This window comes from Aethalodelphis obliquidens, unplaced genomic scaffold (assembly GCF_003676395.1).
Source record: "Aethalodelphis obliquidens isolate GAN/ISIS:26980383/991018 unplaced genomic scaffold, ASM367639v1 scaffold20, whole genome shotgun sequence".
NCBI classification, from domain to species: domain Eukaryota; kingdom Metazoa; phylum Chordata; class Mammalia; order Artiodactyla; family Delphinidae; genus Aethalodelphis; species Aethalodelphis obliquidens.
Window position 1 is genome coordinate 13465239 of NW_020837964.1, and position 26117 is coordinate 13491355.

The 26117-nt window shown below is 56.4% G+C and overlaps 1 protein-coding gene across 4 annotated transcripts in view; it reads right to left on the reverse strand.

Moving 5' to 3' along the window:
- The window catches only part of VAC14 (VAC14 component of PIKFYVE complex), a 97811-nt gene that overhangs the window by 15513 nt on the left and 56181 nt on the right, over nt 1-26117 (reverse strand). For 3 of the 4 annotated variants that reach the window (XM_027119318.1, XM_027119315.1, XM_027119317.1), the window contains 2 exons: nt 22325-22457; nt 11176-11220 (listed from right to left, as the gene is read on the reverse strand). In XM_027119318.1, coding sequence (XP_026975119.1) covers nt 11176-11220; nt 22325-22457 — 178 coding nt within the window. The remainder of the gene's footprint in view (nt 1-11175; nt 11221-22324; nt 22458-26117) is intronic. The other variant, XM_027119316.1, reaches the window with a different exon arrangement.

The window sequence follows — 26117 nt, forward strand, 5'->3', positions numbered from 1 at the left end:
ACTGGCCTCGGTGGTGGCCATGGTGGGAGGTGCTCTCCTGTCCCCAGCCTGGTACCCACCCACGGCCCCTGCTTCAGGTGACATGTGGGCCAGAGCGGGTGGGAGGAAGACATCAGCTGCCTTGCAGGAGGCTTGGAGAGGCCGGTCGTGCCCTGAGGCCATGTGGTCCAGGCTGGGTGGGAGGAAGCTGCCTCACTGGTGAAGGCACGGGCAGAGGCCAGCCCCACCGGGCCACCAGGGAGCCTGATGCTGTCCTCTGCTCTGTCGTGGTGTGGGAAAGGGACCACACGCCGCTTCTTTTCTAGGGACCTATACCAGGTTGGGCAAGGCCAAGTCTCAGTGTGGAAGCCAAGACCTGCCCAGTGGCTCTGAACCCTGCCCTCCCCCTGCCTGGGCTGCATGCACGGCAGGTGAGAAAAGGTGCACACCACACTTCAGGCGCCTCTCGTCTAGGCATCCTGGACAGCAGGGCCGGATCATTTCCCCAGAGGGCCCACCTTCTCCCTCTAGCCTGAGTCTCCTTCCTTCGTCTCCATCCCTGCCACGCGTGTCCTGACCAGGCCAACACTGTGCACGGAGGGCCAGGCCCTCACTTCCTCTCTCCTTTGGCCGCTAGCTGGTGTCCACGTCCCCTCAGCGGACCAAGGCCAATGGGACACAGGCTTTCCTGGGAGACACCTGGAGCCTCACAGCCATAACTCTGAAGTGCAGCCTAATGTCAAGTACAGAGAACACAGGGGCCCAGAGCCATTCCCACCGGAAAGGGCCCTCCCTGCCTTGTCCCTGCCCAACAGCTGGGATCCTTTAGAAATTTAAAGAGAGAGCAGCTCTCGTGTCCTATAACATGAGAATAGGGGAGGAGGAAGTGGCCTCCCCTCCGGAAGTTCAGAAAGCTCCAGAGTTTCACTGTATCCTCCCCCCACAGCTCCCTTGCTTCTCTTCCTTTCCAGCTCTCTGCTTCCCAAGTATGAAAATTGTAAATCTGTTTTATTTATTTCAATCAATCCTCGGCAGTGTGCCCCTCAGGGCAGAGGCAGCCATGGTAACCCTGCTAACTCATGCCTAAAAAATTCATCGTGTTTAATGCAGTCGATGTGTCTGATACATTTATAAGTTGTTTTTTTTTTTTTTCGGGGGGTAGGGGTGGGAGGAGGGGGCATGAGGACTTGTTTTTCTGGGTCTTGCTGGGAACTGGTGCAAAGGGGATGGAGCGAGGGCCACAGCACGATGGGGAAGAGGCAGAAGACGAAGCAAAGGGTCTCTGGTCCACTTAGCTCTCCGTCTGATTGTTCAAGAGCGGCATGGCCAGACTCTGGGGGACCACAGACACCTGACCTGGGCTCATCCGGAGACCTTCAGGGGAGGCCTCCTTTGGGCAGGAGCAGCCTGGAAAACCAAATGGTCTTGTAGAGGCAGCCGGGGCCTTAGCCCCCCTGTGTGAGACAGCCCCTCTCTCCAGGCTTGGGGTTTGCTCTAGGGATCAAGGCTTCCTCCACTGCCCAGGGTGGTCCGGTGGCCCTTCCTGCCCACTCCCCAGGACAGGAGCCAGCTTCTGCGCATGCCCGGCTGACCCACTGGGCCTCATTTCCCATGTGTTCTTAAGCAACCTGGTCAAGCCTGGCCCCACTGTCCACTCACAGGTGCCTCTCCGGCCCCCTCCGGGCCTGTCCCACATGGAGCTTGCCCTGAGCATGGCTGGAGGCAGGTCAGATGGCAGGGGTGGGACCCATGCTGGAGGCTCTGGGAAGACCCCTGGGTGTCATCTCTCCAGGCCTCCAAGCCTCAAACCCTGGGTAGCGAAGCCCATGGCTTCAGAGTATTTCATCTTTCAAGCCCTCAGGGCAAATGAAAACAAAGGGGTGGGCCACCAAAGGAAATCCTGTTGTCTCCAAGACATCAACTCCAACAAGCCCTTGCAAGAGGCTGGGCTCTTGCCTCTCCGGTCACAGGGATTCCCTTCAAGCTGAATCACCATTTCCTCAGCGTTGGCCCACATAACTGACATCTGTGAGCGTTTTCTCCATATTAGGCACGTCCTGTACCTTAAATCCCTTTAACACGGGACAGGTGTCATTTTAGCCGTCCTCTTTCACAGAGGATGAGGGCAAAGCCCAGAGCCTTGCCAAGGTCCCCATCTGGTCCACCCACCCGGGCACCCGAGCTCTTAGCTGCTGCCTCGCCATACACCCAGCTCGCGGTATCCAGGGCCCAGCTTGCACAGGGGCTTGGAAGTGCTTTTTCTGGAAGACGGATGGTTTTTTGGGGAGAAGGAGGGCACCTTGGCTACAGATATCACTAGGCCTTCTGATGGACCAGAGCCCAAGTTTCTCCAGGACCTTCCTGTGGCTCTGGGGCAGTTTATCTGCAATCCAGCTCCTTCTACCCCACCCTCACCCTGGGGCTACCTCTGGGAGTGGAAGGCACTGACCACACTTGGCCACTCCTGGTCGGGACAGTGGTGATCTGCACCTATACTTGGGCTGCTCTGCTGCAGTGGTGGCCTGTCTCCAAGGGGTGAGACAGGAGGCAGAGTCTGGGAGCCTGCGGGGGGCGAGTCACCCGTGGGGATGACTCCATCAGCCGGTTCCCAGGCCTGCTGCTGCCTGAGCTCCAGGGCGAGGTGGGGGTTTTAGAACAACGACTCCCGGCGCTCTGAATCCAGGCTGAGACGGCCAGGGAGACAGCACCCTGAGCCCCGCACGCCTGGGAGTGCCCTGGGTGGACCCTTAGAGAACCGGATGGAACTTCTCTCCCCTTTGAAGTCTTCTGAGCTCCTGGCCTTCCAGGAGGGATTTCCTCCCCAGGATACACTCAGGCTCCCACGGAGGTGGCCCGGCCTGGGAAGAGGCTTCGAGCTGCCTCGACGCCAACGCACAGCCAGCCTGGTAAACTGTTTCCTGGCCCCAGACCTGCCTGCCACCTACGCCCCTGCCAGCTTCCAGCCAGGCTCACGGAGGCCCTCAGAGATCAAGCGCTCATGGGACAGAGGAAGAAATCCAAGCCACGCAGCCAGGGCAGTGGTGGAGTCAAGTCCCTGATCCAGAGTTCAAGTTTCATACTGCCAGACAGTCCCACGCGGTGTGTCACCCGCAGAAGGACAGACCTCTCCCTCCCGGGCCAGCCCCTCTTTCCACCTGAGGGCTCCAGCTCCCTGTGACGAATGCCCAGGGCACAGACACCTCTTCACCCCATGACATGTGACCATAATCAGGGTCCCTTGAGGTAGAGGGTCTGTCTTGGGACAGGTAAGGGAAAGGCGCCCCTGAATCTCTGACATTTCCCCCTTCAAACTAAGGGGGTGACCTTCTGAGAAATGAGGCAGGCAAGTAACCGAAGTGCCGGGAGCCCGGGGAGCCCGGCTGGGGCTGCCCCCTCATCCCCGGGAAGGGCTCTGCGGATTGCCCCAACGGTCTTCCTGTTATCAAGCTGCTTGTTCACAATTTCCTTTACTTCATCCCATTATTCCCAAACTAGTCCTTCGTTCCAGGCCAAGGGATCACTCCCTGCTGCTGCTTATACGACCACAAACGCTTACAGATGGTGAGCACCTCCTCCCTTCTACCTTAGTCAGAGTTGAGCCCAGACTCCGAGGCCTGAGCTCCCATAACTCTGCCCCTCTACCCTTAAAGCCATGCACGCGACCTGGGCCCAGAAGCCCAGTGGTCACGTGGTCACTGCACCAAAGCCAGAATGTCCCCCTCCTCAAATTCTTCACGCAGACGGGCTGTCCTCGTGGTGTGGGTCCTGCCGGGTGATCACAGAGATCCCCGTCTATCTCACATTCCAGTGATGACTCCCCCAAGGGATCTACTGTGCCTTGAAGAGCGCCCACTAGCGGTGGCCATTTTGCTCTGGTGGCAGTCTCAGTGCCCATCTCTTGCTCCACCAGTGTACCTGCCCACCCAGAAGGTCTCACAATGACCCTCCAGAACCAGGAGAGCCCTCCACGCCAGAAAGAGCCCCTTACTGAGAGACCCCTGAACCTGGCTTACACTGGAGTTACCCGAAGACCGTTTGGGATACTCCAGAAAGGGGGCGATTTGTATTCCTGACAGGCTTCACAGTCAAGACCGAGAACCACTGTCCCCAAACTGCCACTGCTGCAAGCCCGGTGATGCCACTCTCCGTGTGGAAATGGGGAGGTTTCACCAGCAGCCGCAAAGGGCTGCAGAGCCTGGGCTCTGCCTCAGAGCTCTGGTGAAGGGCCTGTTGCTTTCCTTCTCCCAACCACACGCTCGCCTCCCCAGAGCTGGGGTCCTGTTTTTCCCTGCATTTCTGCCTCGTCTCCACCTTAGGGTCCTAAGCCTTTTGTGCACAGCCCGGACTCGAGCTGTCCAAAGGGCGGAACAGATGAATTCTCCGGCCAGACTTCCGCCTGCCCAGGACTGCACCACCACCCTCTCCTCGGGCGCGTCTCCTCTCCCAGCCTCAGAGGCCCCGGGGGAGGAAGCTCAGCTCTAGCCCCCTCTGGCATGTGCCTCTCCCGCCTTCCTGGCTACATTTGGCTTCCACAGGAGATAACAGTCTCCGATTAAGGAGCTAGACTGATTAGTGCCTTTCTGGCCTTCAAATCTTTAGTCTGGGAGTTTTATGGAATTTTATGAACTGACATTGTTTTCTGTAGCTCTTTACAAGTGCCCACTTAAAGGGCACTGAGATAAACGTCAGAAAACAGAACGGGAAGTGAAACACTAATACCTACTGCTGGTAACAAAGAGCAAATATCACAGCAGCCTCACTGCTGAGTCTCTTGGACAATGTGAAGAGATCAGAGTGAAAGGGCTGGGAGGACGGAAGGGTCAACAGCAGAAGGGATGGACAAAGAGAGTGTGGAGGGGACTCCTTTAGTTCTTCGTGGCCAAACGGAAGGGGGGTTTCTCTTACTGGTACCCTCCTCCATCCTGTCAGGAGGCTGAAAAAACTCCTTTTGTGATCAGTCATTTTCAGGGAAACTTAAGACGCATGAAATAGGCTTTTCATCCGAATGTCCCTTTCCAGCCCGGGAAATCTTTATCGGATTAAACGCACGAGAATGAAAAAGGGCTCCAGATGTGACAGTGTCCTGCAGGTGCCTGAGGAGTCCCAGGTCTTGGTTACAGAACAGGCCACCCTCTGACCTCCAGCAGAGCTGTGCCAGGCAAGGGGCCTGCCGGGGAAACACCAGCACCCCATCACCACACCACCCACTGCCCCTGGAGCAGAGTCTGGACGCCGCACACAGAAAACGGGCGATGGAGTTTAACGCTGATGTGGAGGCCTTGATAAGGGAGAGTGACCCTGAGCCGTTCTGCTTCGGCCTAGAGGTTAGAGGGCAGCGTCCCAATGAGCTTGGGATCCTGACGGAGATTCGCCTGCCGAACGACGGGTGACGTGTGAGTGAGTGAAAACAGCGCAAGCTGCAGAACAATTCTGAGTCTGGAATCCTCTGCTGGAAAACCTCAGCCTTAACCACAACCAAACAGACTTATACATTTATAAATGCAAAGACAAGTTTTGGAAGAAGATACATGAAACTGAAAGTAGAGGCTACGTCTGGGGGAGGAAGGGGTGGGGAAGGTCTTCTACATTTTGCAGTACATTCTTCTGCGTTATTTCAATTTTTATCTTACGTGGATTAAAATTTCTTTTTAAACAATACAGAAATCATTTAGAAACCTACACATCTGGCGATCATCTCGGACTCCCTCATGGAGATCTCAGAGACAGAGCAGGGGAGATCTGACAATGGAAACAAGCATCTTACAAATGAGAGGATCAACAGCCGGGAAATGATATTTTTAGCTACGGTGGCTCTTTGCTTCAAAGGCGTAGGCTTCATCTAAAACCAGGCAAACCTCCTACAAAGTCTGCCTGTTTGCAAGGAGTGATTAGCATAATACTCCTTTCGGGAGAAAAGGCCTGGCTCCGCTCTGAGACACGAGTGCCTGCTACAGGGGAGGCTTCTCCTGAAATAGAATCGCAGCAGAACAGCAAAGTCTCATCAATGGAGATGAAGCCCCCATCTTCCATCAGAGCCAGAAAGCTGCCTCACACAGAGGGCCTGGGGATGACGGGTGCGCTGCAGCCAGGCAGGGTGAGATCTGAGAGATCACAGCTTCGCACGGGGAGGCCTCCCTTCTGGGCTGCTACTTTAATCGCTTTTGTCTCATGCAACCACCTTCTTCCGCTTTTAAGTACAGAGGGTCTGGGGGCTGCCTTTATAGATGCCCTTTCTGAGGGGAAGGTCAGAGCCAAGTCGAGGCTGAGGAACAGGGACGAACTGGGCAGACGGCAGGCGGGGACCATCGCCGCAGGACTCAGATGATGACATCTCAGGGAGGTGGCCGCCACCGAGGCTGCTCGTGGCCCTCGAGAGGCGGCTCAGCTGTGGGTGAGCCAGCGCTACGGCTCCGTGCCACCCTCCGCCCTCCCCAGCCCCAAGGGCGCTCACGCCTGTCCAGGTCTATCCGCCTCTCCTCCCCCAGCCCAGGCCCCCCACTCTCCACAGCCATTACGCTTGGCCTGTGGGCACATCTTTGATGGCTGTCTTTTCTCTTCCAGAAAACCTCTAGCTGGCTCGGGAAGACTAAACATGTATAGGGACGTTTGAACTTTTTTCCAAACACCACAAAAATGAATCGAAAGCTGTGACCTTCCAAGAGCTGTAATTACAGATACTCATCTCGGGAGCTGAGCTGGGGACAGATATCACCGGGCAGCTGCTGCTCCGTCACACCAGGCCCAGCACCCCATCCTGGGGGGAGTGTGACCTTGGGCTGTGCGGTGGGGCTGGGGGCAGAAGGTGGCGGTGCTGGTGCTATTTCAGGCCTCACTGGCGGGAGTGGGGCAGAGGAACGGGAGGGGTGCAGAAAGGGAGGCACAGTCCCTTCTCCACGGCCCCCTCCCCGTGGGGTCTCCACAGCAGTAAGATCACAGGTCTTCCTGTGGAGGGTCGGGACCGGGAAATACTCACAGATGGGGTGCACAGCTGAAGATCTGAGAAACCAATTACCACGCTACTGGGGGGGCCGGGAGAGGCAGAAGGAATTGGACTGGGGCAGCTGCTCAGGCTTCAAGGGCAGGAAGGAAGTGAGGTAACTTCCAGGAACCTGCCAACTGTTAGGGCCAGGGGCTACCGGCAGAGGTGGGCAGGGGTCCCGTTCAGGAGAGGGCTCAGAGGAGGCAGGCCTCGTCTGTCAGGAAGGGGACCAGCTCACGTGGGAGGAAGGGAAAAGCTGACTGCTCTCTGGGAGCAGCTGAGGCCAGCTGGCTGAATTCACAGGCACCTGGAATTAACTGGCTGAAAGCAGGGCAGGGATGTCTGGAGCCTCCAGAAGGTTTTAAACTTAGTCCAGATTATCTGCTCACACTGCCGGTCCCAGCATCACGGAACCTTCTCAAGTGATACAGCAGCCAGAGCCCTGTCAGGCAAGCTTCCTGAGCCTCTCCTTAACCAGCCTTCGGTGCTGGAGGAGGCTAACGGCACAGCTGTGGACAGCGAGCAAGTGTCCCCGCCACCGTGAGCCCTGGGCCCCACTTCCTTGCCATTCGCTGGAGCTCAGGGCACGGGGCTCTGGGACCAGCTGCCTCAGGTGTAGCCTCATGAGGCCCTGCAGTCCCCCTGGCTCAGTGCCATCCCAAGGACTCCAGGGTGGCCACGTGTCGGGGGTGTCTCTCAGGACTTGTGCAGGCCCAGGGCAGGTGGAGAGAGTTTTCTGAGCCTGCGCAGGCCCTTCGGTGGCTCGCTGGGAATACGTCAGGGCTGCCTGGGCCTGGTCCCAGCCACACTCCCAGCTCCCTGGGGCTGCCCGGGCCCTGGCACCTGGGCTTCTGAGCCGACCCTTCCTACATCACAAGCATCTTCTCCTCTCACCCTCACCCCCAGCAGTTCCTTATGTTTCATGGCTCAGGTAGACAGCATCCCTTTCCAGAAGCTTCCTCAGACCCCTCCATTAGGGCCAGGCGCTCCTCGACCCCACCCCTCCCACAGAGCATCATCGCTACTCGAGTTTGGGACCATCCCTCGGAGGGCAGGGATGAGCTCTGCCCACTGCGGTGCCCCAGCGGGTGGGCACTGGGACAGGTCTGCTCAGTGACAAACAGCATTCCCTGGCCCTCCTGAGGCCAGCAGGCAGCAGCCCCTTCCCGGGGGAGGGGGGAGCTGGGGCTTTTTATCCATCCTCACAGGGGAGGGGCCGAGCGCTTGCTCCCGGCAGTTCCGATTCAGAGACAAGGACTCTTGCCTGGCCTGACAGCTGTGGCCTAATTTCCAGGGCTATACCCAGGCTCCTTAATTTTACCCACTTGGTATTTTTCATTCCTGAAGCACAGGGGATTGAGAGGGATTGGGGATGGGGGAGGTGTGGACAAACGGGAGGGATGAGTGCCATGGGGCTGGAGGAGTCAGGCAACCCAGGAGGGGCTGTGCAGAGAGGGAAGGGGATGCGGGTGAGGACGGCCAAACTGATTCTTTTTTTTTTTTTTTTTAAAGGAAAAAAACCACAACAACCTAACTCCCAAATCCTACCCCCCACACCCCGATTTTCCTCAGTAAGCATTTTCAACAAGGTCACAAATGCACTGGCTCTATAGATTTCTGGCTCCAAACCTCATCTCAGGCAGCCTTTAACAGCCAATGCTTGGCGTAGCTTCAGCTGAGCCTGAGGAGAGGGAAAACTAGGGCACCTTTATGCTCTGAGAAAACATCAGATCCAGGTCACAGCTCCTTGGTTCTGCTGAAGCTACGGGCACCCCCCGGCCCACAGGCCCGAACCTGAGGACACCCCCGCCCCTGCAGTTCCTCCAGAGCAGGAATCACAACACCGGGGCACACATTTCTTAGTCACTTGTCATCTGTCTGCCTATGCCACCGGACTGCCACCTCGGTGAAGACAGGAACCGGCTCTCGGTTATGTGTGTGCCCAGGGCTGGCGCGGGGCCTGGCACACCGCGGGTGCTCCAGGAACAGCCACGGAATGAACCAGGGGGAGTGAACCTTTGACCCCTGTCCCCCGTCTGGGTTAGCCTGAGCTCTTCCTTGCCCTCCCCCCCACCCCGTGCTCCTGCTACACCTGAGTGCCCCGCATGTGGACTGTGATGGCTGGTCCTGCGTCGGCCTAGCCCAGGCGGGGCACGGGGCAGCGCGAGGAAAATGTTTACTGGGAAAATCAGAGCCTCGGTTCCCTCCTGTGTGAAAGACCTCAGCTGACCCTTAAGGTCCCTTCTGGTCACTCTGAACTGAGCCTAAACTCCAGACCGAGACTCTCCTGGTCTCTCTTCAATCATGGCCTGGGGCTACCATTGTGGGAGCACATGCGTGGGCACGAGTGGCCGTCCTGGGAGGGGCTGGGTCTGAGTCTAACCCCCAGCTCCACACACAATGACACAGCAGACAACTTCTAGTCTCTGGCAAGGTGCAGTGTTGCAAATGGAAGGAAGCCCTAGAGAAGGAGTCAGCTGGAGGCCCAATTCCTCAGAGGCCACCCTGCTCCCCACCTGCCTGTGCGGTGGTCTCTGGGAAGGTCACTGGGGCACACACACAGCTCTACCCTCCCCCTGCCCTCCTTCCTGGAGAATCTGGCTGCTGGGAGAGTGGAGAGGGAGTGTCTCTCCTTCCACTGCTGCCATGGTGGGCCCTCAGTGGGGCCTGCTTCGCACCCCTTTTCGGGCAGCACTGAACCTGACCACAGGGCAGGCGCTGGTTGCGTCTGCCTCCCTGGTGTCCACAGCCTGGGATTCTGGTTCCAGATCCAGTTTCCCACGAACAACGTCTCCTTCTCCTGCACGGGAGGGTGGGCACACAATCCCATCCTGAACAGTCAGGGCACAGTGACGGGTCCAGTGAGACTCAAGGACAGCCCCGTGGCTGAAGGCTGGCTGCTAAGGGTGAGGAGTGAGCTGAGAGCTGCGGTGGCTGTCCTGTCACGGGACAGACGGCCTGCAGGGCACGGGGCTGACAGAGGAGGGAGGAGAGCCTGCTGTGGAGGCGAGCAGGTGAGACGGAGGCCTGAGGACGCCAGGAGGGTGCTAGCTGCAGAGTTGCCAATCCTGGTCCCTGGCTACACAGCACCTTCATTTTTTTCAACAGAACCGTGAGAATTGGTTTTCTGTCACACGCGCTCAAGAGTCCTGACTGGGCAGCTTTGAACAGGGTGGGGTCTCGGTGGGGGGCGGTGGGGGGGGTGAAGGGCAGAGGAAGGGGGGACACCTGGGGGCAAGTCTTAGTTTGCTCAATGGCTTTCTCTCTTACTCTTCCCTAGAAAACAAGAGAAAGTGACACTCAACCCCAGAACATCTGCTTACCAGGAGCTGAGCCTGAGGCAGTGAGCGGCAAGGGCCTGGGAAGGGGGTGAACGGGGGCCAGGCCAGCTCTGGGACCGCCAGCCCACCCGCCCGTGGGCTCCCTGACTCTGACATGCACAGAGAGAGGGTGGATGCTTCTCTTCACAATGACTGTCACAGTCGCAGTTACCAGGTGCAAGACACTCTTCTGAGTACTTTTTTGTAACATCATTTAACCTCCCGAGGATCAGCAGATCACGATGGTGAGCGTCCCCATTTTTCACACGAGAAAACTGCTCAGGAAAGCTGCCCCGTGGGAGCCCCTTTCCTCTGAAGAGCTGCCGCTCCCCACTCCACTTGGGGTTCTGTCAGGGCTGCTGCTTGCAGCACCCTGCCACCACCTCCCCTACCACAGGGGACACATGACCCCGTGGGAACCAACCAGAGCTCCCCCGGAGCACACACAGCTGGGGCATGATGGCCATGTGATGTGGCGACCTCGTCTCTGCCACTGGAAGAGACCAAAGCAATGAGGCTGACCTCAAACAGAGGCCAAGAAGACGGACGGCACCACAGGAAGATGCTGCGTTCCTGGGCCTTGCAGCCCTCCGCCTTGGTCTGGCTACACGGGCCGATCAAGCCCCCTTGCTCATACTGGTGCCTTTGACCTGGGTTCCCACCTCCTGCTGACCACCATAGTTAGATAAGCGGTTCCCAACTCCAGGCTGCAGACCTCCACTGGCCTGGCTGCACCAGAAGCCCCTGGGATTTAGCTGGGTGGGGGGATGGAGAGGGAGTGGGAATCTTTGCATAAGCAGGCTGGACTAGGTGGCCTCCAAGACCCCGTCCAGAGTGGAGATATAATACCTTTTTAGGCAGATTGTACTCAGTGTTCAGCTCACTAGGAGTGCTTACCAGAAACAGGCAGCTTTATGGGTAGTTTCATGAGCTCCTAATCCCCTGAAAAAGCAGCACAAACCATAAAACATGCTGAGAAGAAAAACTGGTCACCTGGACTACATTAAAAATAAAGAACTTCTGTTCAACAAGAGACACTTTTAAAAGGGTGATAAGGCATGCCACGGGGTAGGAGGAGATAATTATAGTACACACATTGGAGAAAGACTTGCATCCAGAATATATAAAGAACTTCCACAAATCAATAAGAAAGGTACCAAAAACCCAATGCGGAAATGACTGGAACAGGCTCATTGCAAAAGAGGATATCCAAAAGGCAAAAAGTGATGAGAAGTTCTTTGACTTTGTTAGTCTTCAGGGAAATGCAAATTAAAACCACAGGTGATACCACCATACACCTACAGGAAAGGCTAAAATCAAAGATGGATGATATCAAGTGCTGGTGAGGATGTGAGCAATGGGAACTCTCACACCATGGATGGGAGTGGAAATTGGTGCAGCTCAGACAATATCTATCAAAGCTAAGCACATATGTGGTCCCTGATCCAGCAATCCCTAGGTATTATCTGAGAGAAACGTACGTGTATGTTCACCAGAAGACATGTGAAGGGATGCTCATGGCAGCATTATTCACAATAGTGCCAAACTGAAAATCACCCAAATGCCCATCACTAGCAGAATGTGTGAATGAGCCACGGCATCGTCACACAGTGGGGGGCTTGACAGAAACGTGAACCACGGCTACATGGGACACAAGCGAACCTCACAAACACGAGGTGGGTCAAAAGAAAGCTTACAGTTTGTAAAAGAGCACAAACGACGCGATTCCATTTATATGAAGTTCAAAAAACCAGGTTAACCAAAAAAAACCCCAAAACCCAAAATCAAAACAAAAACCCAGGTAAACGAAGGTACAGCGTTAGAATTCAGGCCAGTGGCTACCTTGGGGAGGAGGGTAGGGGTAGTAACTGGGAAGAAACATGAAAGGCACCTTTGGGCGCTGGAAATGCTCTACTTTTTTTTTTTTTTTTACGGTACGCGGGCCTCTCACTGCTGTGGCCTCTCCTGTTGTGGAGCACAGGCTCCGGACGCGCAGGCCCAGCGGCCATGGCTCACGGGCCCAGCCACTCTGCAGCATGTGGGATCTTCCCGGACCGGGGCACGAACCCGCGTCCCCTGCATCGGAAGGCGGACTCCCAACCACTGCGCCACCAGGGAAGCCCTCTACTTCTTGATCTGAGTGCTCGTTACACGGATGTAGACAATTAGTGAAAGCTAACCAAACTGTAGTACACTTACGATTTGTGTACTTTTATATAGTATGTTGTTAATGTAAAATTTAGATTCAAAAAAGGCGTTGTGGAAATTGAGGCATGGAGGGAGGAAAGGCTGCCATGGTGGCCTGATCAGGAGAAGGAAAAGATAGATCTGGGGCACTGAAGCAAAAAGTGTTAAGTTTACGTGGTTAAGAAAGAGAGAGGGTTTTGCCAAAGAGATGGCAAAACGGCGCAGAAAACAAGTCAGACCTTCTGGGGACACAAGAGGCCACGAGTTTACCGATGACAAGGCTGAGAGTGAAGTGGAGACACGAGCGCCATTATTAGGCTAAAGTAGCAGCTCTCTGGGGGAGCAAAACAAGGAGGCTCAGATGGCCCCATGTTCGGGAAACGGGTCACATGTGAGAGCTGGCACTGGGGCGCGTGACTGTGACCGCAGCCCGGGCAGGGGGTGCGGCCGGTGGAAACGGAGAAAGAGATGCAAAACTTCACGCTTAGGAAAGCAGCTTCTGAAAGGGAAGAGGGAGAGGCAAGGCTCGAAACAGACAGCACGGGATGCTCGACAGAGGACTAGAGAAAAATGAGAGATGACTCAGGATTGCACTTGAAATCCATCTCAGCTCAGCTCGAGAGAGAGAGAGAGGCCAATGTGGGTGATGTGAGCAACTGTGATAAACCAGAAGGAAAAACAAATGATCTGGGTATGGGGTGCGGGGGGAGACTTGTCCTCTCGAGCAAGGGTCAGAACAGAGATTTAGACCAAGAAAGACAGTCACTGTCCAAGTGCCAGGCAGTTCCAATGAGATTATGTAATCTAAATATAGACCAGAAATGGGCCAGGATGATGGCCAGGCAGGAGTCTGGAGGGCCCGGGACCTAGAAGGAAGACAGGGAAGGATCCGCAGATTTACTCGGTGTTTCACTTCTGAGAGGTGGCAGGCAGTAGGAGGAGAGCCCCGGGAGAGGACGATGAGGAGGAGGCCACGTCAGGACGGGTCTTGGTGGGGATTTTCTGTGGGTCAATGACTCCAGGCAAAAGGGAGGCGCCGCAAGAGAACATAGCTTCTTTCCAATGAGGCTGAGGAAAAGCAAGTCCAGACTGGAAACTGGGCAGTTTTCCCACATGGCCTCCAGCACCCAGTCTGGAAGACAACCAAGAACCTCAGCTCTGGGATCTCTAGATGGTACACAGCACCCCCATGGAGATGTCCTAAGACGTGGGGTGAGGGAGCTGGGGGCAAATGCGCTGGTGCTACAGAGACACTGAAAGATTTTAGGATGACAGCAACAGACCCAAAGCCCATGGTCTCCTGGGAGCTGAGGCTGCGTACTTGTAAAGAGAGTTCCATTATCCACTTTAGGTCCCAAGAGCCTCTTCGGTGGGCCCTCACAGCCCGGGTTACAAAGCACCCTTCCCCACAGGCTGTACGCTACTTCACGTGGGCTTGTGCTCACCGTCTGAGGCTGAATTCAGCGCCAAGGTCCCCCCAGGCCAGGGCCCCTGCAAGGTGTCACCATCACACGTGCGCAGAGACGGAAACTCTCCTTCTATGTGGAAGGGGCAGCTGGTCTGACGGCCTTTCACAAACCGCATGTGATGGAAACCCTTCTGTGTTATTTTTCTGATGATGGGGGTGGCGGTGGGAAGTGGGTGCACGTGTGTCTGTGATCTTTGTGGCCACCTGCTAAATGAATACCCCTGTGGGGAGAGAGGGGGGAGGACCACACAGGGGCCTCCCAGGGCACCCACGGTGAAAAGGTTGGGTTAAAAGGATGAAATAAAGAGCTTCCTGAGAACCACGTTCTACGATGGACAAACAGGACACATTTCTGCAACTGCTGTTCCAGGAGTTTAAAAGCACTTTTAAGCTAAGGACGCCCATTTCTCTCTCCTGGCTCGGATGCAGCCCAACTCCAAGGAGGCAGGAGGATGGAAGTGACCTCTAGGGGCCAATTCCAAACCTGCCGATATTTTAAGTTGCTACATTACAATTCCAGCAGCTACTTGCTAATTAACCGCGCTGTCTGACCTTCCAAGGTCAAAGCTTTGCTAGTTTCCTGGCATCCTTAGGTAAAGTATAAGCAGGTCCAGAGACAACTGCAGATTCCATAACCTCTAGAGCTTCAGAAAGAAATTCACTGTCAAGCTCTCAGCCCCTGGCAACGGGGCTGGGGAGCTGGGCGTCTCAGGTGTATAGACTACAAAGAAAGTGCTTTTAACTGGAGGCTGGAAAGGGCCCCGCAGGTGCCACCACCCACGTGATGAGTCTTTGGAGGCCTTTTAAGGCCTCCCACGCAGCAGGTGCGGGATGGCTCCCGAGTCCTCCCCCCACCACAGATGCTCCTGGACGTGGGGGCAAACGGCTGGCTCTGTGGGTCACCTGGCCTCCCCGTGCCCAGTTCACCTGTGACCCCTAACCTCCCACAAGCCCGGCTCGAAGCGAGTGGATCCCTGGCCTCCTTCCAGCCCCTGCTTCCATCAGCAGCCCTCCGCCCACAAGGGATCCAGGAGGACCCTTGAAACGTGGGGCCACTTCCCTCTAAAGCTCCCCAGACTTCCAGAGCACGCTGCACGGGGCTCCCTCTGGCCAGCACTTCCTCTCCTCCCCCCCCACCCCGGCTGCACCTAGTTAATCCCAGCCTGGCCTAGCAAGGCTTATCGCATGTGGTTTCCATATTCCAGAAGAAAATACATCTGTTCTTGCAGGGAGCACCAGTGTGTATGACAGTGGGCTCTACAGGGACAGCAGGGGGACTGCCTGCAGGAGACAGAGCAAAGCCACTGGCTGTCCCCAGCCCTCCCTGCCACCCCCGGGTCACGGATGGTTCTATGAGGTGCTGGGGTGCTGGCACTTTGCCGTGCATTAGGGGACAATGGACAAGGGCCGGGCTGGGTTCTCTGGGCTGCCTGCACTTTGTACCTCCCAGGGACACCTTTTCACGTTTGAGGGCAGGGCTTTCTTGCAGGCAATCTTCTCTGGCATGTCAGATGGGGCCGCCCTGCCATTCACAGGTCCTCAGCGTTGTCCCAATTCGGAGATCAGAGCCAAGAGCTGGTTGTGCAAAGCAGCTTCTGCCACTCACTCCCTTTGCTGTCCTGCGTCTCAACAAAAGCACCTTGGCCCCTGGAGAAGAATGACTGGGGAAGGCTCCACGAGATTCACACAAGGAACTGGGCAGACTGACTTAAAGCTAACAGGAAGAGACGCTTCTTCTGAGAGGGAAGTAAGAAATTCCTCGAAGCAACCCTCCAGCCCTGTTCAATGTTCTGTCTCCTTGCCCTCAGCTGGGGACCCCAGTCAACACAGCTACAACTGATGAAAGACCCAAATCCGCCTGCATTCTGGGGAGGGGGATCAGGGCCTGTTTCCACAGACAGACTTAGGTTGGTGCGTGTTTGTCACAGCGATTTGTTTTTATTCTGAGCAAATGAACGCAATCCATTAAAGGGGCGAGAGGAAGACAGTCGAGCGGGCCTCTCAGCAGTGCTCTCCGCAGGCTGGGGTCCAGAAGCGAAGCTGCTTTTCTAAAATGCCATTTGAACAGGGATCTGGGTCTTGCCACTTCACTCAATTCATCTTTCATTAGCATCAGCACAATGGGCTTTTGGGGACCCAACCGATGCCCCCTGGCAGGTAAGGTGGCACGCAGAGACAGGGGAAAGGGGGTGCCCCGATGCAAATGAACTCCAGAGGCCCGGTGGATACAGAGACCGAGGGGGGCGGAGCTGGGGTCGGCAAGGATCTGTGGTGTGCGCTGCCCTAGCCGCAGAGGCCGTTTGACCCCCTGCCAAGGAACGGACAAGGACAGCAAAGTGGAATTTCCCAATTAGGGCATGAAAGAGAGCTTCTTCTCTTGAGCCACTGTGCCCCCCTCCCACCCTGCAATTCAAAACAAGTCCGGGGGCTTCCTAGCCCCACCACCCACCTCACTCGCCTGCCCCCCCAACACAGGGCTGTCATGCAAAGCCGGGGCACTGGGGGAGGGGAGAGCAGGCGTAGCTGGGGTACATGTTAGGGACTCTGGCTCTTGGCTGAACTGGAGAGGCTGCCAGGCCTGTGTCAGAGGCAAGAGGGGACCAGAAGGACCAGAAACCTTATCGTGGGGCTTTTGGGGTCCTCGTGACGGCTCCCCCGTCTCTCACTTGGACCCCCACCTGCACCTCATCTTGGGGGCTTCCTTTCTCCGGGGAGGGTGCTCGGCCACCATGGACAGGGCTGGATGGGGCTGGAGCCCTCGAGTTCACAGCACAGTCACTCGTTGAAAGGAAAGCATTCTCTGGCAAGCCCTCTTTGCGAGGCAGCAGGGAGGAAGGGGAGGGGGAAAGGCGCAGCTGATGAAGCCGAAGGACGGCTGGTCGGAGGGCCGCGCTGGCCGGCAGCGTGAGCGTCCTCAGCCTCGCTGGCCTCCCAGCACAGAAGCAGGCCTTGTGAAGATCACAGCTGTTGGGTTGCGCTGGAGCTCATATCACAGCCTATCAAAGAGGCTGCGTTTTCTCCCTCCTCTCCTTTTCTACTGAGTATAGTGAAGCGGTTCGTGGGAAAACAAGCTCTGTGCTTGTTCTGTCTGCACTGGCGGTGGCGGGCGGGGTGGGGGGAGCGGGGAGAGGCCAGAGGAGGGAAATGTACACGAACACCCACTTAGGGCCGAGTTGTTTTAGCGGTGTCAGGGCCAGGCCGCTGGTGGGCGCCCTGGGTGTCGGTGCAGCAGGCCTGGCGCTCAGGAGCCAGCTCTCGCCACAGAAGGTTCAATTCTTTCACCCCCTCCCGGGTCTGGTTTCCCCTCCCCACAGACCACTGTGGAAGGCCGAGACCGCATCATGAGGCAGAACAGCGAGCTCCCCTGGACCAAGCCGTGCGGAGCGCTGTAACACGCAGGCTTATGTAACCCTCTCCGCAAAACGACAGGGCAGGCACAATTATCTTCGTCTTATAGTCAAAGCAAAACGGGCTTGGAAACAGGTCACAGAGTTAAAAACTAGAGGAACTGGGATTCGAACCCAAGGCTGTTTGACTCGAGAAGCTCCCCTCTTAATCCAGCTCCTGAGTGCCTGTGGCATCTGCCCGACTCCTGTGGAGCCTTGGGGAGGGGGCGTGGGTGTGGGCAGGGCTGGGGTGGCATCTGCTCATGTCCCTCTCTTCCTTCCCTCAGTCCCTGCAGCCGGGAGAAGGGCCTGGGCCCGGAGTGGGTCACAGCAAGTCTGGCTGAGACGAGGTTTTGGAGTCACTGACTTCCCCAAACTCAACATGCCTCTGAACTGTTAACATCCACCAGATAGCGAGGCCACATGGACACAGAGAGGATGTCCAACCCACCCAGGGGCCTGGCTGGAGTTTGGGGCCCTACTCCCACGCCCCATGGAGGTGCAGCCTGGGAAAGCCGAGTTGGGGGAAACACCCCGGGGCCTGAGGAGAGTCATGCATCTTCCTCAAGGCCAAGACCCCCCACCAGATGTTTGTCCTCAAGAAGTCTGGATGCCTTTGTCCTTCTATAGACAGTAGCGGTTCCTGGACCCTGAGCTAAACACACTACTACAGAAACAATGGCTCTTCACTTGTTTGCCAGAAGAATCTCTTTCCTTTCTCTGCTCAGTCTTGGGGGTTGAGAGGAGCAAATCATAGCTGGCTTAACACCAGAAGAAGGGGGTTAAGAATCATTTACTGTGTTTTTTTTTTCTTTTCTAAATTCTTTTGGCTGCGCCGCACGGCATGAGGGAGCTTAGTTCCCCGACCAGGGATTAAACCCATGACCCCTGCAGTGGAAGCATGGAGTCTTAACCACTGGACCGCCAGGGAAGTCCCTGCTTCTCACTCTCTCTCTCTTTTTTTTTTTAAAGTTTTTCATTTACTGTGTTTCTTATCAGGCCTGTGGCTTCTTCTCAGCCTGCATGTATCACTATTAGGCTCCTCTTTAAAGCCACCAGCAGAAAACAAGGAAATGAAACGAAAGGCAGTTGGGCAGGCTGACACTCCGAGGGCTGGGCCCCAGTGAACCTCTGCTGAAGGGCCTCGGCCCGTCTGGCCACGGGAAGGAGAAAGGCACACGTCTTCAAGGCCTCCTCCACGTCGGATACTGGGCTGTGCTCACCCTGAGAACCCTGACTGGGTGGCGTGGCACGCTGGCTTAGCAGGTAGCCGCCCCACAGAGCTGGTGCGGCCCAGAGGAAGCTGTAGCTCGAAATGACAGGGGCTGGTGCTGCTTCAGGGGGAACGGCAGGCTGGACAAATGAAGCGAAGGGCTAGGAGGGACAACAAAGGTGAGGGGCCCAGTCACAGGTTCCTTCTGTCCAGCCCACCGGGTTCTTTGCCCAGGGCTAGGAGACCTCTGTGGCTGTGCGGGGTGGGAGTGACGCGTGCCCTGGAGGCCAGGTGCCATGCCCACTGAGGCCCCAGTGTGGTGCACGGGGAGTGTGAGCCCTGGAACAGCGAGTGACTGCCATGCTGGATACTGAGCCCCAGAAGGATGAGGAGGGAGGACCCTCTGAGGAGCTGGGCGCCAGGTGGTCCTGGTCTGCAGGCCGTGCAGGGCTCCTCAAGGCACCTGGCTCGACACTCTCTCACAGAAGGGACAGAGGGGCAGCTGCGAAATTAGCAGAGTGCAGCGGTCTGCAGCCCAGCTCCAACTGAGCCAGGCAGGCACGCGGCTTCCTCTCATTTCCCTCCTGCAAAATGAGGATTCTCATCAGCCTAGGATGCCTGGGAGACACTGCAAAGCAAGCGAAGCCTCACTGTCCTAGAGGCTGTGAACGGGAACGTGGCACCAGCTCCACGGAGCCTCGGCCCTAGCGGGTGGGGAGAGCACCCGCGCACACTCACACACACCCATGCGCGCCCACGCTGCCCGCACTTCTGCCTGGTGCTGTCTGGGGATAGTCCCGACTCCCCGAGCATCCTCTCCCCAGGCCCCTGACAGGGCACGTGAGGCTGACAGAGGATGGAAAAACCCATTACAGCACAGTTCTCCAGAGAGGAAACTAGCTACAAATTCCATTTTCAAAGGCCTTTCTCTCCACTGGTTTCCTGAAAGTCTTCCAGGCAAGGAGGGCTCATCAAAAGAGCTGACACCTCTACAATTTCGAAAGCCGCATGAAGCTAACTGCCACTCGTGTGGGAAGAGTCCGTCATTTTCCTGGTAGGGGGTCTCTTCAAGCCCCAACCGTCCAACTTGATGTGAAAAAAAAAACCATGGAAACCTTCCTCTTTTGGCAAGTGACGGTAAGAATCCATTTCTGTCGCTCTGTAACCGTGGTCGTCACCCGGGACGATTCTGCCCCCCAGGGGACCTTTGGCACTGTCTGGAGACATTTTTGATTGTCCCAGTTGGGTGGGTGACAGTGCCACTGGCATCCAGCGCGTCGAGGCTGGAGACGCTGCTCCACACCCTACAGCGCACGGGACAGCCACTGCCACGAAGAATTACCAATGCCAACAGTGCCGACGCTGAGAAACCCCGCTCTGCGAGAGCTCAGGAGGGCAGAGGGTGGTGACACCACCCCCCCACCACCGGGACGCCTGTGGGTGGTCTAGACCATCAGAAGCCCCTTCCTCCTGATGGGCAGGGACGTGTGGTCCTGCCGTTTGTCCTTCTGACCAGGCAGGCCTGCCCCCTCCTGAGACTCTACCCTTTGGCCTGTTCCCCAGGGAGGCCTCAATGCCACCCTCTGCCCGGAGCTGGGGCCCTGTGGCTCCTCCACCCACCGGCGCCACACAGGCAAGCCCTGGGCCTGCTCCCCCCATTTCCTTGTCCCCCATTCCTTCAGCTCACCCCGCGCTTAGCAGACTCCCCAACGCCTTCCAGCCGGCCCTCTTCCGGCCTCTCCCCTTGCTGCCTCCCGCCATCCGCCTCTTTCCTCTGCTTCTTTCTACCTCTTGGGCCCTTCTTCTCAGCCTCCTCTCCCGGCTTCTCCAGACCCAACTATTACACACTGGAACTCTGAAGGGCCCGGCTCCGGGCAGCCTTTCTTCGCTCTGACCACCAACCATTCTTAGTCCCTAGGAATGAAATCCACAAGGTAGAATTATCTAGAATGGAACCCCGCACAGTGTTCAGTAAATATCTGTTGAATGAATGGATAAGAGAGTGAATGAATGAATGACTGCCGTCAACCTCCAGATTTGTATCGTGGGCCTAGATCCCTCCTTTGAGAGGCAGACATAGCGATGTCTTCAGTGTCTCTCCTTTGACGTTCCCAAAGCTATTTGAAACCCCTCCCTCCCTGCTACTCTTCCGGGGATCTCACCTCAGGGACAGCTACCACTATCTACCCTGCTGCTCACACCACAGTCTTGGCCGTCCCCCCCAACTCCCTCTCTCCTCCCTCCCTCCCTCATGCAATTCATCACCAATCAACATACTTCTTACTAATTCTTGCATCGCACTGCACTGCTTCTTCCCATCCCCCTACCAAGCTGCCACCTTGGACAACAGCCTCCCAGCCGGTCTCCCACACATCCACCCATTCTCTCCCAGCAGCACAGTAATCTGTAAAAACAGCAATCTGGGGCTTCCCTGGTGGCGCCGTGGTTGAGAATCCGCCTGCCGATGCAGGGGACAAGGGTTCAAGCCCTGGTCCAGGAAGATCGCACATGCCGCGGAGCAACTAAGCCCATGCACCACAACTACTGAGGCTGCACTCTAGAGCCTGCGAGCCACAACTACTGAAGCCCGCGTGCCTAGAGGCCGTGCTCTGCAGCAAGAGAGGCCACTGCAATGAGAAGCCCGCGCACCGCAATGAAGACCCAACGCAGCCAAAAATAGAAATTAATAAACAAATTTATATATATATATAAAAAGCAGCAAACCGGTCACACCATTCCCCTGCTCAAGCCCATTCAGCGGCTTGCCGCTGACCTCTTGGTAAGGGCCCCAGTCCTTAGTCCAGCTCACACGGCTGAGCCCCTCTCCCCTCGCCTTCTGGTTTACAGCAAAATGAACTCTCCAACCTCCTTCCTGCCTTGAAGCTTCTGTGCAGGGTGGACCCTCCCCCTGGAATTCTCCTTCAACTCCCCGACCCCCAGATGGCCCTGATCAGGAGCCCCCCAACTCCTGAGACATTAGTCTGCTCCCTGAGCACCCTGGATGGCTTTACTAACCTCCGTCGCCCCAGAGGTCCTGATTTCACTGGTCAGGGTGGAGCCCAGCCATCACCTTCTTTTTCAAGCCTCCCTGGTGACCTAACGTGCAGTCAGGGCCAAGAACCACTGCTGTAGAGTATCTAGGGTCACTCAGAGTATTCTGGGAAACTCCTCTGCCTGGCTTTCTGGGGAGCCTGGAGAAATCTGTGTCCCCTCTAGGTTTCTGTTGGCCTAAGGTTACTCTCCTGGTGACCCTGCTCCTTGGAGCCAAGCAAGAGGCAAAGGGCCAGACCTGGCCATACTGCTGGCGGTGACAGTTCTGCAGGCCTCCAGGGACTGGGGCTGGTGCCCTGGGACTGTCCGGGGCTGGGCTCACACAGCACAAGAACCTGGCTCCGCCAGAGCCACTGCTGCCACCCAGCTGTGGCCCAACGGTGTGCTGACAGCTGGGCACCCAGCGCAGCCAGGTTCATGCTCTGTCTGGCTCACCTCCTTTTCTCCCTGAAGACTCCCACAAGAGTGTTCAATGAGAGGATATCTAGCCTCAAGGAAAGCTGTCTCAACAAGTGAAAAACGAATTCATTTGTTCAAAAAATGGTGACATCAACCTAACCCATGTCAGTAGCACCAGCAACTTGGTGTGAAGGGGGAACCTTCTTTGTTTCTTTTAAGAGCTCAAAGGTCAGGAAAAGGAGGAGAGAGGAGTGGAAGCAAAAATGGTTGCCCTGACCCCTTGTATGGTAGGAGAATGAAAAGCCGAGGCTGTGGGACCACAGAAGGTACGCGGAGGCTAACCTGATGATGAAGCCGCCTCTGACCTCCAGAAGCTTCCGTTCGCTGCTGAACCTCTTGAGAAGGTTGATCATGAACTTGTAAAAGTAGGAGTTCATGGTCGGAGTCGAAGGAGAACACTCCAAGCCTTTGGTACCTATAGAGAAAGGGACAGAGCCGGGATTTATTCTACGCGTCCACAGAATATAAACAATTATCAACGCCAAAAAGGTGGGGGAAGAGTCTCTGTGTAACAGGATGAGGGAACACCTTCAATCAAGGGCCACGATGGCAGCAAAAAAGCCAGGACCAAACAAGTGTGCGCAAGCTGATACAACTCCGCTTATTGCAAAAAGCACCCACTTCCCTGTCCACCCCTCCAGCTGACCCTCCATCACTTAGTGAATATCTCCTACGTGTGAGACCTGCTGCTAGGTGCCAGAAATTTTTGGAAAAAAAAATTTTTTTTTTACTCATTATCCTAATAAATAAAATACACTTGGGCTTTGTTTGACTGGTTAAGAGCAAATGGCAAGTCAAAGAGAGGAAAGAGAGAAGGCAGACACACAACCTCAATGGTCCATGAAGCCTGCGAGGCAGAAGCCATACTCCCTTCCCGCCGCTGCTTAAGAATAAGTCAATTATGCACACAGCCACCAGGGTGAAGACAGCACACACCGACAGAATGTGACCGAGCGTTTCCATCTGCACCCAATGTTTTGAAATCAGAGATTCTTCCTCATCTTCAGGCAAAGACGCTCTTTTAGAGTAGTAATTTGAAGACCCTGAGCTGGCTTTACAACCAGAAGCACACTCGAGGTCTCCCTCTTATGCGTACCAGCTGAAAATACACTGAAAGCCAGATACAGCCGTCACCACACTGTCCCTGCAACCCCGTCCCAGCCCCAGCCCTGCACATGGTCCCCTATGTAAGGCCTCCAGCGCGGAGGGGACGAGGGCGGGGCTGACACAATGCCGGGGTGATCCCAACGTAGTGTCTGTTCATACGCCCCTTGGGATCTCCCCCCGTCCTTCCTTTCTAACACATGATGACCTCAACAGCACTGCTGGAAAGAGCTGTCAGTGATGCTAGGACTCCTCATTCCATCTGCCTGAGGCATTAACAGGACATCTGATTTTTTAAAAAAAATAACAGCTTAACTTAGATATAATTCATATACCATAAAGTTCACCCTTTTAAAGGGTACGATTTAGTGAAACAGGCAGCGTGGGGGGTCTCTGGGAATCAAGCTTGGCTGTGCAAGGAGTATCAGCTCCCAGAAGCATCAGCCTAGAGCATAAAACAGGAACGTGTGGAAGCGTCGCCCAGAGCACTACAAGTGAGCCTTACAGAGGAGCCCCTACAGGCTGACTTCATCAGATGCCAGGAAGCAGCAGTAAAACCTTGTCCCAGGAGTTCTGTCGTTTTGCTGAACTCAGTCTTCCTTACATCCTCGTGTGGTCCTTACGGGGAAGTGGCTGGGAACTGGAAAAGGTGTTTCCTGTTTTGTTTTTCCTGGCTGTGAATTACTCTATGAGGATTCCTTACCAGGAGCCACACCTTCAAAATACTGTCCTCTCTCCTGAACCTCTTTTACAGCTCCTGTGAACTGTGCACGGGGCGAGAAGCCAGTTCAAGGACAGGCCTCACTGAATTTCTTGTTGTTTGCAGTGTGTTGTTCTGGGTCCCTGTCCAGAAGAGCCTGGCCCAGGCAGTCCTGAGTGACTCTGGAATGGCAAACAGTCTCTGCTCCCTGCCCAGAGGGGCTGTTTGCAGAATCAAGTGTCACATTCTCACAGATCGAGTTACCCCAGGCCCAGCTGGGGCTGATCTCCAAAGAGGTGGCTGCAGATACAGCTGCTGAGGCAGCCTGGCTGCCTCTCAGCCCCTTGTCCCCCTCCCCACACTTGAGGATATGTATTCTGCCGCCCCCATGGTGGCCTGGCCGGAGGGCAGAGGCTCCCCCCACGCCCCCCAGTGGAGGTGTGTGTGGACTGGAGCCCAGCTGCCTGTAGCATTCTCTTGGGTGCTTGTTCATGATGACTCCTTATGTCCCTGTCCCCTTCTAGCTTCTGTACGTACACCTCTGTCCCACCCCTTTTCCAGGCTTAGGTTCCAAAGGACAAAGGGACCAAAATGGGGACTGACCAAAACAAAATCCTCCCCACCTGGGGCCACAGTCTCCAGTCTCCAGGGACTGGGTGTCTTGGGCAGGCACTGGGGAGAGGTGCTGGGTGGTTCTGTCCCTACAGAGGCAGTGGGAAGCATCAAACATGGTGTTTAGAGCTTGGCTTGGGAATCCATCAGACCTGGGTTCAGATCAGACCTCCACTCAACCGCTTACTAGCTGTGCAACTCCAGAATTGCAAGTCTCTTACCCTCTCTAAGTCTCAGTTTTCTCATCTGCAAAGTGGGGGCAATGAGAGCCCTCATTGAACGAGACAAACATGTAACGTACCTGGCCTGGGGCTTCCTAAATAGTCTGACCTCGGTAAACCGGGGCTGCTATCCCTGGCAAACGTGCCATAACCCAGAGCACTGCATGAAGCAAATGGTTCCCGTTCTCCGAGTCTCGGACTGGACGACTGAGGGCTGGGGATAGTCTGGAATGTCAGATCTGGGACGAGTTCACAGTCCTCTGCTGGGGGGCAGGGAGGCTGTGAGGAGAGGGGATCGCCTGGGACCCCTCCCCCACCCCCCACATTCAGGGAGGGAGATCTGGCCACCCCTCAGCTGACAGACCGGCAGAAGAGAAGGCCTGGGGCTGCTCCGCACATGTCGCCGCTCTCCTCAGCCACAGCCCGCTCTGGGCCCCACAATCCACTCTCTACGTCCAGGCCCGCATGGTGGCCCCTGGAGCTGAGGCCCTTAGGAGGCAGGAGGGGGCAGAGCCACATCTGGGAGAAGCCACGTCGAGTGCCTCCCATTCTCACAGTGTGGTGGTTACTGAGAAAGCTTCCGCTGCTCCGCTTAAGCACTACGAGAAGCAGCAGGCCGGGTGCAACCGAAGTGGGCGCCGGGCGCCTTCCTGAGGCTGAGACTAGGAGGGTGGGAGCTTCGGGGGAGCTGCCTGAGGCCGGTGGCCCTTCAGGCTCCCACCCACCAGAATGGGCTCTGGTCAGGGCCACTGCCCTTGAGAGAAGCCTCTGCAGGAGAGGGTGGGGAGCCTTGGGAAGCTCGGGGGGAAGGGCAACACTGGCCAGGTGGGCCGGGCAAGGATGGGGCGCATCTCAGTGCTCACCACGGACAGGGTGAGGGCCTATTCGGTCCTTCCCAGCCTGTTTTCCCACTGGCCCCACCGGCCACTTTTCTGACTCACCAGCCCTTCTGGCCCAGCTGGCTTGAGGTGGAACCTGTGAGATGTTTCCAGGCAAGGTTGCAGGCATGGGAGGAGGAGAAGGGGTGCAGAGAGAACAAACCCGCTCCAGGGGTGTTACTACAGGGAATGACAGGCCTCTCTCAACTGAACTAATTTCTGCCCAACCGCAGCCTGCTCCTCCCCGTGGGGAGCTCACAGCGCCTCCACCGGCCGCCTCTGCCTCTCGCTCGTCTGCGTGCTTGACAAGCTCGGCTGGGAATCAGGCCTCCTTTCTCAGCAGCCCATAAAAGCCTACTCAGCTCAGCTCTCCCTCGGGAGGGGCCCGGGGCTACATGCTGCCGGCCCATTAGGACAGGGCAGAGCCAGAGAGGGGCCCGGCGCCCGGAGTCAGGGCCCGCCCTCCAACATGAGGATCTGCTGGGACGACAGGGCTGGGAGGCTTCGACTCAGGAGACACTGCTGATAGCACGGTTTTCCAGGCCCGCCGCGGACAGTCG